Source organism: Gopherus flavomarginatus, chromosome 10, assembly GCF_025201925.1.
Source record: "Gopherus flavomarginatus isolate rGopFla2 chromosome 10, rGopFla2.mat.asm, whole genome shotgun sequence".
NCBI classification, from domain to species: Eukaryota; Metazoa; Chordata; order Testudines; family Testudinidae; genus Gopherus; species Gopherus flavomarginatus.
This window is the reverse complement of record NC_066626.1, coordinates 43,961,854-43,976,188: the sequence shown is the minus strand read 5'-3', so window position 1 is coordinate 43,976,188 and position 14,335 is coordinate 43,961,854. Positions and strand designations below refer to the sequence as shown.

General features: G+C 38.8%; 1 protein-coding gene across 1 annotated transcript; it reads left to right on the top strand.

Moving 5' to 3' along the window:
• The first annotated feature begins 529 nt into the window (after positions 1-529).
• KLHL41 (kelch like family member 41) lies at positions 530-10,613 on the top strand. The gene is made up of 6 exons (XM_050916269.1): positions 530-1,715; positions 5,210-5,367; positions 5,457-5,564; positions 7,748-7,933; positions 9,063-9,209; positions 10,250-10,613. Exons 1-6 carry the CDS (start codon positions 606-608, stop codon positions 10,359-10,361), a joined length of 1,821 nt encoding a protein of 606 aa, XP_050772226.1. The 5' UTR covers positions 530-605; the 3' UTR covers positions 10,362-10,613.
• The last annotated feature ends 3,722 nt before the right edge of the window (positions 10,614-14,335 follow it).

Sequence of the window (14,335 nt, the reverse complement as noted above, 5' to 3'; positions counted from 1 at the left end):
AGATATGATATATGTGGATATGAAAAAACACCCTAGCACAAAATATCTATCTCTAATGAATCACAATGAATTTTACTCAGAATGAAGTACCAGCCATTCATACTGGGCAACTTTTGTGAAGCAATCTCTTTAAAAAGCATTTTCTGTGAATCCACTGTGAATAGACATAACATCATAGCTGCTAACTTTACCCTTTACAGATAATACTTTTATTTCAGAGTATTCTGTAATGTGTTTATATTTGAGACCTGATTCATAGCTATTTCCTTAAAGACCAGATTCTGCCATCCTTACTCACATTGAGTAATATCTTACTCTGCAAGTTTCAGTGATTAAATATGCATAATGATTTCCTTTAGTGAGTAAAAGCAACAGTTGCTTCTTTCAATCTATGACAGCTGCAAGAGCAACTCTTCTTTCCACACTACCATCCACCCTAAATTCCAACTTGTAAGAGGCTGTACCTATATTTAGTTGGAAAGATTAAATTACAGAGACTTCAGGCTGGGCAAAGCACATTGATCTGCCTTTTTACAGGCAGACCTTAGTACCGACAACAGCTAAAGCTTTCAGTTTCCCCCCCCCACACCCATATTATTCACAAAATGGATTCCCAAAGGGAACTCACTGAAGAGCTTCGACTTTACCAATCCACACTTCTTCAGGATGGCCTCAAGGAACTACTGGATGAGAAAAAGTTCATTGATTGCTATCTAAAAGCTGGTGATAAAAGCTTACCTTGCCACAGATTGATTCTATCAGCTTGTAGTCCTTATTTCCGTGAGTATTTCCTATCTGAGCAAAGTGAAGAGAAAAAAAAGGAGGTAGTTCTAGACAATGTGGACCCTAGCATCCTAGATATGATTGTCAGGTACCTTTACTCTGCAAGTATTGATCTCAATGATTCTAATGTGCAAGATATTTTTGCTTTGGCCAGCCGCTTTCAGATCCCTTCTGTATTCACTGTGTGTGTCTCCTATCTTCAGAAAAGACTTGCTGTTGGTAATTGTCTAGCCATCCTTAGATTAGGTCTCCTCCTTGACTGCCCAAGACTTGCATTGTCTGCCCGTGACTTTGTGTCAGACCACTTTGTGCAGATTTGCAAAGAAGAGGACTTCATGCAGCTTGCTCCCCATGAGCTCATCTCAGTTATTTCACCTGACAGCTTAAACGTAGAAAAGGAAGAAGTGGTATTTGAAGCAGTAATGACATGGGTCCGAACAGACAAAGAGAACAGAATAAAGAGCCTGGGAGAAGTTTTTGACTGCATTCGTTTTCGTCTTATGGCAGAAAAATATTTCAAGGAGCATGTTGAGAAGGATGATATAATCAAAAGCAACTCAGATCTTCAGAAAAAAATCAAGGTTATTAAGAATGCCTTTGCTGGAAAATTGCCTGAACCTACTGTAAGCAAGGGAAAGTCAGGTGAAGGGGAAGTAAATGGTGATGTAGGGGATGAAGATTTACTCCCTGGATACCTCAATGACATTCCGAGACATGGTATGTTTGTCAAAGACCTTATTCTTCTGGTCAATGACACAGCTGCAGTGGCTTATGACCCTGTAGAGAATGAATGTTTCCTGGCAGCCCTGGCAGAACAGATTCCCAGAAATCATTCCAGCATAGTCACCAAACAAAATCAGGTCTATGTCGTTGGAGGACTGTATGTGGATGAGGAGAACAAGGATCAGCCTTTACAGTCATACTTCTTCCAGGTATAAGCCTCATACTCATTGGCATATCAGTATGGTGTTAGCATAACATGAAAAACAGACTTTCTGCAAGTTACTGAAGAGTATTTAGGTTTAACTCTAAATGTAGAATAGGGTAATGTTTGATTTAATTAATTTCAGTCACATGATTTTTTCCTGTAAAAGTTTTGCTTGTTGCTGTAGTCTTTGAAATTCCTCCCCAGAACAGCATAGTCCATTAGGGACAACTGTCATCTTTCACTTGACTTGCTTGGCTTTTAACAGATGCCTTAATGGCAGGTTTCTATATTAAATTGATTCCTATTAAAACAAAAGCTTTTATGAAAATATGCATTTTGGGCACATTCTTAAAAGGTGCCGAGCATCCAGTGCTCCTAGTGAAGTCCATGGGAATTGCATGTTCTCTGTGTTCAGGATTAAGGCCTAGGTGACTTCTTAAAGTTTAGTTAACATGTTTTAATCACTTTAGGCCAATTTTTCAAAAGGTATTTAGGCACCTAAAGATGCACCTACTGGGATTTTCAAAAGTGCCTGGATTCCTTACTCCTATTGATTTCAATCAGAGGTGCCTAGGCACTTTTGAAAATCCTGCTAGGCGCCTATCTGCATCTTTTGATTCCTAAATGCCTTTAAAAATCTGGCCCTTAGTGTCCTAACCAATTTAATTCTCCTCCCGCCCCCAAAACATCAGTAAGTGTCCTAGCATGTTGTTGGCTGGCAGATTGCCAAAATTATAAAGCTTGAAGTAATTTGAGATATGTCAGTTTAAATACAACCTTTTTAAATTGGCAAACAGCCTGTAATAATGCTCCAAATACTGTATTTCAGCCTAGAGTGTATGTGAACATTTAAATCCATGTAAATGTAAGATTTATTAATACAAACTATGGCTGAACCTTAACTATAGTGACACAGATATCATAAAATTAGCACACACAAAAAAAAGCTCAAGGAGTATGCTTATGTAAAATTTATCCTGAGGTTTTTAGATACATAGTTACATTCTGTACCCTTGGGTATCTCAACTATCTCTTGATTTATTATATGGTATGCTCTGTTTCCAAATCCTTGACTTCAGTGGGAGATTAGCCTAAGGAATACAAGATCAGATCCTTTGTTAGCATATAATACAGCAAGGCAATACTAAATTATATAATTTAAAAGTCATTGGCAGACATTGAAAATAGCAATTATTGCAACTGTTTCATGAGCTATGGATTAATATATTGCGTTCAGATACTAAGGTAATGAGATAGGTACAAATTTTGAGAAAGAACTGTTTGTTTTCTAGAGAGAAAGTACATTAATACTGTTTTATTTCCTTACATAGACAAAGCACTAATCAATGAAGTACAAGAGTTGCTACAAAAATTTGCTTGCAGTGCAAGTGTTACATTAGATTATTTCCTGAAACGAATCTAGAATTAGAACTAAATTATCAAGCTATAATTCCATCATGGGGTTTTTAGTGACACATATACAATAGGAGTGAGGCTAGTCATTGATGTAATTTCCAGAATCCTCTTGTACATCTTTCCCTGATCAATGCCCTTAATTTCTGCTGCCCTCCTGTCCCCATCCCACTTATCCACTCCATTGCTGTTCCTAAGTGCTGGTGCTGTAGCACACTGCTAAAATATCTCTACTCTTCTGCACTACCAGCTTGGTGATTGTTTCCTTCAAAGTTTTAACATGGTAGTCCTACAACATTTCCACTCATAAGTCCCCGCTTTTCCACCACTTCTGCCTCACTGGCCTTACTTCATTAAGTGCCTGGCAAGGTGGGAGAAAACTAAGCTACTGCCCATCAAGAAATTTGTCCCTAATTGTACATTACTCCATCAGAACTTATATGCAAAAGGAAGTTCCCCATACCAGTTACACTACTGATTCACTGATTATCTTTAAAAAGCAACAAAGAGTCCTGTGGCACCTTATAGACTAACAGACATATTGGAGCATAAGCTTTCGTGGCTATAATGAATAGGATGCAAGAGTTTCTCCATCCTGATACGCAAAGCTCTGCCTGAACTGGCCTTAACTGAGGAATCTGTGTCCATTAATTCCCAAGTTCCACTGCAACATATAATCTGTTGACCAACAGGAGGAAACTAGTGAGTTTTGGAGCCAGAAGTTTCACCAGAGCTGGACATACACTATGGACCTCATTTCCACAAGGGACAAGAATAACTCTGCACCTCACCTTTCAGAGCTAAATATAAACCTCACTACTTTGAGCGCACACACACAAGTTTGTAGGCTGGAAAACAAGGAAGAAAAAGATTTCTATTCTTAACTGCTGGGGAGGAACTAAGATACTACAGGGAGCCGGGTTATGCAAGGACATAGGTAGAAATAAGCAATTTCATGTAGTGTAGGTCTCTGAAAATATCCCACGGTCTTTCCTCTGTCTGCCCATTGTTCCTCTTCTGTAACTGCTTACAGCAAAGCGAAAGTGAATGGAAACTAAAGTTTTTGACAGGTTCAGAGTACCAGACGTGTTAGTCTGTATCTACAAAAAGAACAGGAGTACTTGTGGCACCTTAAGAGACTAACAAATTTATTTGAGCATAAGCTTTCATGGGCTACAGCCCACTTCATCGGATGCATGCAGTGGAAAATACAATAGGAAGATATATACACACAGAGAACATGAAACAATGGGTGTTACCATACACACTCTTAACGAGAGTGATCAGTTAAGGTGAGCTATTACCAACGAGAGAGAAAAAACTTTTGTAGTGGTAATCAGAATGGTCCATTTGCAGCGGTTGACAAGAATGTGTGAGGAACGGGAGTGAGAGGGCAAATAAACATGGGGAAATAGTTTTACTTTGTGTAAGTGACCCATCCACTCCCAGTCTTTATTCAAGCCTAAGTTAATGGTGTCCATTTTGCAAATTAATTCTAATTCAGCAGTCTCTCATTGGAGTCTGTTTTGAAGTTTTTTTGTTGTCATATTGCGACTTTTAGGTCTGTACTCGAGTGACCAGGGAGATTGAAGTGTTCTCCGACTGGTTTTTGAATGTTATAAGTCTTGACATCTGATTTGTGTCCATTTATTTTTATGTAGAGACTGTCCGCTTTGGCCAATGTACATGGCAGAGGGACGTCAAGAATTATAACATTCAAACATCTGGGCAGATGCACTTGCCTCACCCTTAATACGGTATAGGAAGCAATCCTCTGCTGATCCCTCTGTACAGGATGATGAGCCAAGGCCATACTTCAGTAATAATTAATGACTAGAAACAAAATGACCAGGAGTATTGGAGAGAGAATAGAGAGGGAAAAGTTGGCATTAACTATCCTGAGGTGGGGTTGGGGGGCAAAAGTTGGCACATGTCAGCTTATCCAATGAATGGGCAGTTAGAATAAATGTAATGTAGAGCCCTACTGATCCACTTACTGCATCTAAATCTATTTCACACAGTTTTCATGGTGTGGGCTTTTACTATGCATCTTTCCTGACATTTCTTATTTTGATGTTCTTTCAGTTGGATAGCATTGCTGGTGAATGGATAGGCCTTCCTCCACTGCCTTCAGCCAGATGCCTTTTTGGTCTGGGAGAGTCAGACAACAAACTGTATGTAATTGCAGGAAAGGACCTTCAGACAGAGGAATCTCTGGATTCAGTATTGTGCTATGATCCTGTGTAAGTTGACAGTTTATGTTTACCGAGCATGTTTAAAATAACCCTTTTTTCATTTAAATTGCCCTAATAGTATGATCTTCCAATTCCAGGGCAGTAAAATGGAATGAGGCCAAAAAGCTTCCACTCAAAGTATATGGCCATGCAACAATTTCACACAATGGGATGATATACTGTCTTGGAGGAAAGACTGATGACAAGTGAGTACCAAATAATTTCATGGTAATTGGTAGCATTGATTAGCTGGGTGTCCTCACACAGCAATCAAAGCTCACTTTATTTGCAACTGGTTGTGGGTTTGATACATGGAATCACATGATGATATCTACAAAATATCCATTATAATGTAAAGTACTACATACCTATTATTATTATGGCCAATTGACTTGATTAGCCGACTTTTTTGTTTCTATGTCATACTATGTTCTGTTGTGCATACATGATTCAATGTTTCTCATTGGGTTCTTATTCCTAGCTTCTTGGTCAAATTATACACCAAAAAACATTCGCAGCACATTGAGGACTGTATCCAGCTACTGAAACTCCTGTTGTTAATCATTCCAAATTGCAAAGCCTTGTTAGCACTGTAGTTGAAGCCATACTATGATCATTTCATTAAAGTAAGAAAGACTAGGAGCCTGAGTGGAAATAGGATGCATCTCAATGGGAAATAACATGGGGACACCATGAAAGGGTTGACTGACGAGTGCAAGAGATGTCTGCTACAATCAGAAATTAGCTAATTTCTACAAGCAGGTTGTCTACTATACAACTTGGTCATCACTCTACTTGGTGCTGCTGTCTTACTCTGTCCTGGAGTGAAATGCTTGCTCTTCATGTACAGGATATAAAATGAGGATCTCAAGAACTCAATGAGCAAATCGTCTTACTTTTCCTATAAACCAGAATAAAGATGCAAATGTGTGTGGAGGAGTTAGAATTTTCCAACATTGAACACTAATGCAACCAAACCACTACATTAGAAGATAGGGTTTCCTCAAGCTGACTCTTGTAATCAAGAAATTATATATGTTACATTTTAAAAGTGTCCCGTTCACAGATAGTAGACTTGTCCCTGCAGCTTTTTATTTGGGTATGTCAACACTCCATATTTTGTGGATACATCTCTCCAAAACAGAATATTCTGCAAAAGGATAAAAGTCCACAGTGTTAGTTATTTGGTTATCTTAAACTACACTGTAGCCCCTAAGAAAATAACCTCTTATCCTGACCTGATCTGCCATATCTACACCTCAAATCTCTCCTTAAATACACATTTCTTCCTATCAACTCTAGTCTTCCATGCTTAGGGATAGTATGATAAGTGTTAATACACACATTGTAAGGGTTATATATAATCAGCTAAAGCAACTGTGCAATCTTATTGTAGTAATCCTTGTGCTCAGTCCCCTCTCTTTGTTACCATCCCTCAACACATACCATCTTAACCAAGCTGTGTGGAACAGGGACATTTTTTCTTGTGTGTAAAGCACCATACACATTATGGCACTATGTAAATAGCATAACATTTATATCCAGTGCTACGGCTGTGAATGGGGATTTACAGAAACTCACAAGGCCTTATCCCTGCCTTACAGAGCATACAGTCTAAGGGCTGGTCCACACTAGGGGGGGGAAAATCGATCTTAGATACGCAACTTCAGCTACGTGAATAACGTAGCTGAAGTCGAATATCTAAGATCGGATTACTCACCCGTCCACACCGCGCGGGATCGATGTTCGCGGCTCTCCGTGTCGATTCCGGAACTCCGTTGGGGTTGATGGAGTTCTGGAATCAATATAAGCGCGCTCGGGGATCGATATATCGTGTCTAGATTAAACGCGATATATCGATCCCCGAGCAATCGATTTTAACCCGCCGATACGGCGGGTAGTCTGGACGTGGCCTAAGTTAGAAATGAGAGAACCTCAAGTCAGGAGAAGGAGGAAGATCGTGATTAACGTGGCTCAGACACAGACAGAGGTTTGCCAAACCATGTAGTTAGTTTAATAAATAGTACTTGTATGTATTGACTTCTGCAAGAATTAAAAGTCCTCATACAGCACTAAATGCACTTGGGAGAGCAAATTCAATTAGGATGATCTAGTTAACATGTTAGCATTAAAAAAACCTTAAGTGCCCAGCTCTTCTTTCTTTCTCTCTTCCCCCTGCCCCCCACTGCACCCACCCACCTTTGTTTAGCCGTTTACCTGGATCTGAAATAAGTGTGATGAGCAGGAACACTGCAGATCTAGGTATGTGCCACTCTTTCACTGAGAATAAGTTACACAGAAAATCCATTTAAGTTAGGTCTCTCTTTAAACTTATCTGTTCAAAGGATTTACCAGAGATGCTTAGAGTTTTTCTTTTTACCCCCCACAGGAAATGTACTAACAGGGTATTTATATACAATCCCAAGAAGGGAGACTGGAGAGATCTGGCTCCCATGAAAGTGGCTCGCTCAATGTTTGGAGTGGCTGTCCATAAAGGCAAAATTGTGATTGCAGGAGGTGTCACTGAAGAAGGGCTTTCAGCCTCTGTCGAAGCCTTTGACCTCACCACTAATAAGTGAGTGCATATCCAGACCATTTTAAAATAATTTTTTAATTTGAATTTTAGTGACTAAGTTGCCTTATTTTTAATTAATTTTATTGTGGGGGAAATGATAAAGATGTTAGTTAAAGTCAGGGGAAACATTTCAGGATAAACTATTTGCTTCACAAATAATTACTATTTAATATAAAAGCTCCAAACAGATTTTCAGTTTTAAATCCATGCACTTAATTACAGAGTATACTGACTATTTATGGAGGTCATAATTGTAATGAGATTACTGTAAAATCTATAAAGATATGTTGATCTTTTACGTAGCAGATACACTTGAAGTTAAATATATTCTATCCCAGGGCAAGTCATATCTAGAATTAAACTAATAATATAAAAAGTGGAAGTTTTACCAAAAAATTATTCATGTAGGGAAGAATATATTTGACTTTAGCTTCTACTCTATGACCTTTTCCTGTAGAAACGTTTCGTTTTGCCCAATGCTTGACAAAAGCAAGTCAGAATATAGATAATTATCTATCATCCTACTTTAATACTTTTTATGGCTTTCTTATGCTTTCATTCTGCATTTAAACCTATCTTATCAGGAAAGTCTAACATTCTTTTTGCATTTACACTGCTGAAAATCAGTAATAACTCCACTGGAGTGAATGGGTTACATCAGCGTGAGAGGAAAATTGAGCTCGTTGGGTTTACCTGTGCAAGTGTTTTAGGTTTTTATGCTATGATTCTGCATAGGGGAGAGTAATATTGCAGTGGAAGACTCCTGACAATGCTAATGAGCTTGACTCTTCTTGCTCCATTATGTTAATGCTGGTTCAACAGAATGAACAGAAAGCATACATACACCTTTGGAGGCTGCAGCAGAAAGAAATGAGGACCTTCCCTGCATAAAGGATCTTGAGAATGCACACTTTGGCCTTAATGCTAGTGAATGGAGAAGCAGAATGTCAATGTTGGTATGCTGTGGGCTTTCTCACATGCTAAGGCTCCTCAGACTAATCCTTAACCCTTTTGTTTCTGCCAACCATAGCGGTCAGCATGGGATATCTCAGATACTTCTTTCATTCTGAACAGAATGTTTAGAAAGTATTGTCTGACTGATTTGGTTTTGTTTGTAAATAACTTATAGGTGGGAGGTTATGCCTGAATTCCCCCAGGAGAGAAGCTCTATCAGTTTAGTCAACTTGAATGGATCCCTGTACGCTATTGGCGGTTTTGCTATGGTTCAGCTTGAGTCCAAGGAATTTGCACCAAATGAAGTTAATGACATATGGAAGTAAGTTCTATTGTAATCACATTTCCTAAATGGAAAATTCACCTTGAGTTTTATAGAAGCTAGGGAGTAAGTCAAATCAGTATTACCCTTTCATTTCATAAATGAACTATTTATATACATGCCATAGTGTCCGGTGAGCACAATCTTTGTGTGCAATGAAGTATTACAGATGTGAGACTTAGATCTGGAGAATACTTCCACCTTCTGGTGAAATAATGTAAACAATACATTCTAAATCACATCCCGCCAGTTGCAGGCTATAGTATAGAAAAAGGAGAGTGGGGTGCAGTATTTCTAGGTCGGTTCAGCTCCATAAAGTGAAATACATGTTGCACTCTGACTTTTTGGCTAAAGTACCCTAATGTCACCTTGTACACAATGCTGCAAGCCTCTTTCTTAGGTTGCCTAAACAATTTTAAGCTCAACTTTTCTTATGCAGGATGATCTGAAAGAGACAGCAAAATGGAGAGTATTATCCCTATTATTGCATTCACATACACAAATAGATAGATGAGTTGCAATCCACATATACACTTCTAGACCAAACTCCCTTATTGAGAGTCACAAACACACATTCTAGAGTTTGAATCTGAATTAGCCAATATATGTGAAAAATCTCATATAGTCTGCAACTCCGGAATTGTTCAGGTGACTTAAGGTGTGCGGAGCAATTGGTGGGATGGTAGAAAGGATTCTGGGAAGAAATGAGTTTGAGGAATGATTTGAAGAGGGAGAGAGGAAATACTTGGGGAAGAGGCACCAGGAGACTTCCAGGGATGAGGGAAACGTGTTGCAAGGTGCCTAGCCAATAGTAAGATAAAGGGACAAAGGGAGCAGGAAGGAATCAGAGCATCCTAACATTCTATTTGGGAGGCTAGAAGAAGGGCTCTTATATAGTAACACTTTAACACAAAGGCTGCTGGGAGCTCTTGACATGTGGATTATTCTCCTTGTTATACATGTGTCTGAGGGAAAAGGTCAAGCTCAAAGAGCTAAGAAATTGAAGTGGATCTGAATTCACAGTATTTTGTTAATTGCAGGTATGACGACGAGACGAAGGAATGGTGTGGCATGTTGAAGGAGATTCGCTATGCCTCTGGAGCCTCCTGCCTTTCAACACGTTTAAATCTATTCAAGCTATCAAAGCTGTAAACAAAAAGGCTAGGAAACTAAATATGATGAGGGAGTTCTGATTATGGCCATTTTATTTTTGTTGCATAAAAACAAACTGTACAGAGATTTATAGTAAGTATCCCTTAAACTGTGACTGCAGCTGTGTTTTAAATGGTACTCATTTTTTTTAGATAATTAAACCAAAACTAACTTTTCGCTCAAGGTTAGAATCAGAAAGAATTCTGATTGACAGTGACTGGAACTGGTTTTGAATAAATGAAGAAGATATCATGTGAAGCTCACTCCTTCCACATCTGAAATTCTCATTGAATTAACCAGAGTTCTGCTTACAGGATTGGGCACTTATCTTGAAACAATTTTAAGAAGTCCCACCACAGATGTAAGAGACATCACTAAAGCCAATTAATTTCTAGGTAGCTGCTAGTTCTATTTAATTTGTCTTATTAGCTATAGGCTGTTTATACAGCTTTATTTTCCACTCCAACCACATACACAAAAGTTGCATGGTCTTGCCAGATCTACAAACATTTTATATGTAACATTCAGAAGAGAGTAATTGGAATCTGACATATGCATAAGCCTACGGAAGGCAAAGGTACATCATGTGGCCTAGGAAACATGCTTTAAGCTAATGCAGTACTAGTTGTTCTGTGAGCCATGAAAACAGAAGTTTACAAGGTTATTAGGTTACAAGTATTCGGCCTACAATTTGACATTCTTTGATTTTTCTTCTGGTTGCAAAATCCTTGTAAATTTTTTTTCTTTGCATGTGATTTTTGGCTTGTTTATAAAGCAGATTCTTCTGTGATGTTTTTGTAAGAAATTTTCAAGGCCAGTAACTTAGCACTCATGAACAACCCTCCAATGATAAACCCTCAGCGTGCACCTGTAACGAAGGGAAATGTTTTCAGCTAGGGCTTCTAAATTGTAGCAAGGAAAAAATATTTTAAAAGTGATGAAAAATATCTTGGCCGTCTCTGTCTTAGTGGTGCTTGTTTAGTTATGTCTGCTGCTCAGTAAGTCATAGTTGTCATCATATAAAAGGTCTACATTCTTTAATAACTTACATATGTTAGAGGAGGCGGGAGTAGAAAACAACAAAGAGCATTTTCTGTAAACAATGCTATGAGACTTGGCACCATAAACTCAGATTTTCTGTTGAGAGTGCAGGTGTGCAAATAGAGGAAACTGGCAAAGAGGGGCTGGGACTAAAGTCCTAGAGAGCCTGTTCATCACATCCACACCCAAATAATCTGAAGGGAGTTTATGAAGCATCATAAAATGTGGAAGGGAAGAGGCATGAGTTTTCTTGCTGCACTACAGGGATCAAAGGAAATTCATTCTGTGCTGGATACCTCTTTTCCTTTCTCCCACCTCACTGAAGCTCCTTCAGGCAGCAGGGACTTAGTTGTGCTATTTACATCAGGGGGAGTGGCAGCAGGTTGAAGCAGCATATTCAGACAGCCCTTTTCGGCCATCAATAACTACGTACATGCTTCACATCACCACCACTCTCCTTCCAGTGAAGAGAAACGTGTTGATCTTTACAGCATGTGTTCTAATATCACATCTCCACAGGTAAGTGTCAAAATATTTTCCTGTGCACCACCCTTCTGGGAAGAAGGCCATGCTAAATGCACATGACTAAGTCAGCAAGCCCATGGGATTTTTTTTTTTTTTAAAACCTCACTCCAGAGACCTGTGAAAAGCATCAAGCCTTGTGAGCACCAACAATTGCGTGCTATGCAACACTTCCCACAATTTGAAAGGGGAAGGCAAGGCCTGGATAGAACTAATTTGGGACACATTTACTAAAATGCAGTTAAGAATAGCAAAGAAAATGTACTAGTGGCTTTGATTGTTGTATATTAAATTACCAAATTTAAATTATATTTCATGCAGCTTTGGCCAAAATAATAACTTAGTATTATATAGTATTTAAAATGTATTACAGATGGTATTTCTATGGTACATGAATGAGGAAACACCTCTAATCTAATCTAATATGATCGTAGCAAACATGTCAGGACTGTACAAAAATTATAAAGAAACCCAATATGAATGTAGATTCTTCCAGCACTGCCTTCCTAGGGAAGATAAGTTAGTGTGTCCCAAAGGCACAGGCACAAAAAGGCATTCCGGGATGACATTGCACAAGTATACTCCCAGGTCTCATCTTTTTGGTTTTCCCCATAGCACACAGTACCAGCCAGCTCCTCAGCTGAAGTAACTTGACAGCCTTGTTTAAGTCAATGGAATGACCCACATTTACACCATCTGAGGAACTGGCCCTATAATTTTAGGCATATCTGTTTACATTGATCTTTGCTGCCAGCCATATGCTGGATTGCCTTGATAATTCAGCCTACACAGGGAAGTAAGTCTAAAATAGGTAGGGTGTGAATTTAAAGGGCACTAACTATTCCACTCTAAATCCCATGTGGACATTTACTGCACATTAAAAGTGCCTTTGTGCAGTTTAGCACAATACACTTTAAAGTTATCTCAAATGGTAATTAACATATGGATTATGTCTTTAGGCTCCACCTCCTTTTTGTCTCTGTATATAGAGGAGGAGTATTGGGTTTGAATAAGAGGGTTTTCTATTTTTCAGCACCCAAAAAGCCTTTTGGCTTATGGTCTACAGGTCGACCTTACCCCTGTTCTGTTACCCCTTGTATGTGAGTCAGCAGCAAAACCTGAACTGTACATGTTTCTACAGCAACTAGCATAATTGGGCCCCAATAGCAATTGAGGCCTATGGCTGGTGCCATATGATAAAAGATTTTTTTACTACTTGAAATCAAGGTAAAGTACATACATGGCATTAGCTCTAGTCACTATATCCAAGACTGAAATGAGAGAGACTAATTGGTAGTTTGTTGGGTCTTCTCTTTGTAAGCACAGAGGCTCTCTAACTTCTCACTTGTTTTTCAACACTTAACCCAAAATGCTAGCTAGTGGTTCTGCAGTTTATTTTGCAGGCTTTTTTAGAGTTCTTGGTGACTCTGCTATGGGCTGTTGTCATGAGTATAAGAAAAAAAACAAAACACCCAGACTCCCTCCACAAAGGCCCAATTCTGACTTCAGACATAAAATTAAGACACCTGTTGCTGATCAATACAACCCTGATAGACAACTGTCAGCACTTGCTGCCAGTTAGTACTCTGAACAAATGAATTGTAATTCCTTTTAGATTGTAAAATCCCCTGGCAAGATACCACCAGAGGGTCACACACCATGTTGACTAAATAAATAACATTTAAACATTTACTCTAGAGGAACAATATAGCAAAATTGTTGGTGTTTTATTCAAATTATTTATTGTAATATCAGGGTTTCCCCCCCCAAGTAAAATTAATTTCCATGACTTTTTAAGCTAACTCATTTTGTTTCAGAATTCCTTAAAATATTAACTAGCTGGTACCAGTGGAAAAGTCACATGCTTAGGAGACTTTGAAGCTCTTTTTCTCAGGACTTCTCAGGTTTTTTGTTTGTTTGTTTTTTACAAGTACTACAAGATAACAGCCCTTCTTCAGGGAGTGTGACTAACACTGATGGCATTAACAGACAGCAGTGGTTAGGAGGAAGGACAAACAAACTTACCACTATTTTTACGCTTGGCTTCAGGTTTTTTCACTTTTCAAGGACAAATGTACTTTCTTAATCCACTTCAGCACCAGTTTTGAGCTAGGTCTTACTTTGCCTTACAAATATTCAGCACAGAACCCAGCCTTGGGTAACTTAGGAACATTTATCAGCATGGACACAAGATCTGTACTATGGTAATTAAAAACCTAATTGCTGCAGAGCAGTTGTGTTCAGCTTCTCTCACATGCAAGCCAGGTGAGAGGCTATCAGGTGTGCTGAGGAACACCTTACCCACTTTCTGCCACAACTCAACCTCCTTTCTTTCTTACACACACCCCTAATAGCCTGTAATCTGCCTGTAGGAAAGCAAGAGTCCATGCAAGTTCACAGCTTTTTGCTCC

Coding starts and splice junctions, on each gene's coding strand:
- KLHL41 (XM_050916269.1), top strand. CDS start 606: ATGGATTCCCAAAGGGAACTCACTGAAGAGCTTCGACTTTACCAATCC. Junction 5,565..7,747: donor GGAGGAAAGACTGATGACAA/GTGAGTACCAAA, acceptor TACCCCCCACAG/GAAATGTACTAACAGGGTAT. Junction 7,934..9,062: donor TTTGACCTCACCACTAATAA/GTGAGTGCATAT, acceptor AATAACTTATAG/GTGGGAGGTTATGCCTGAAT.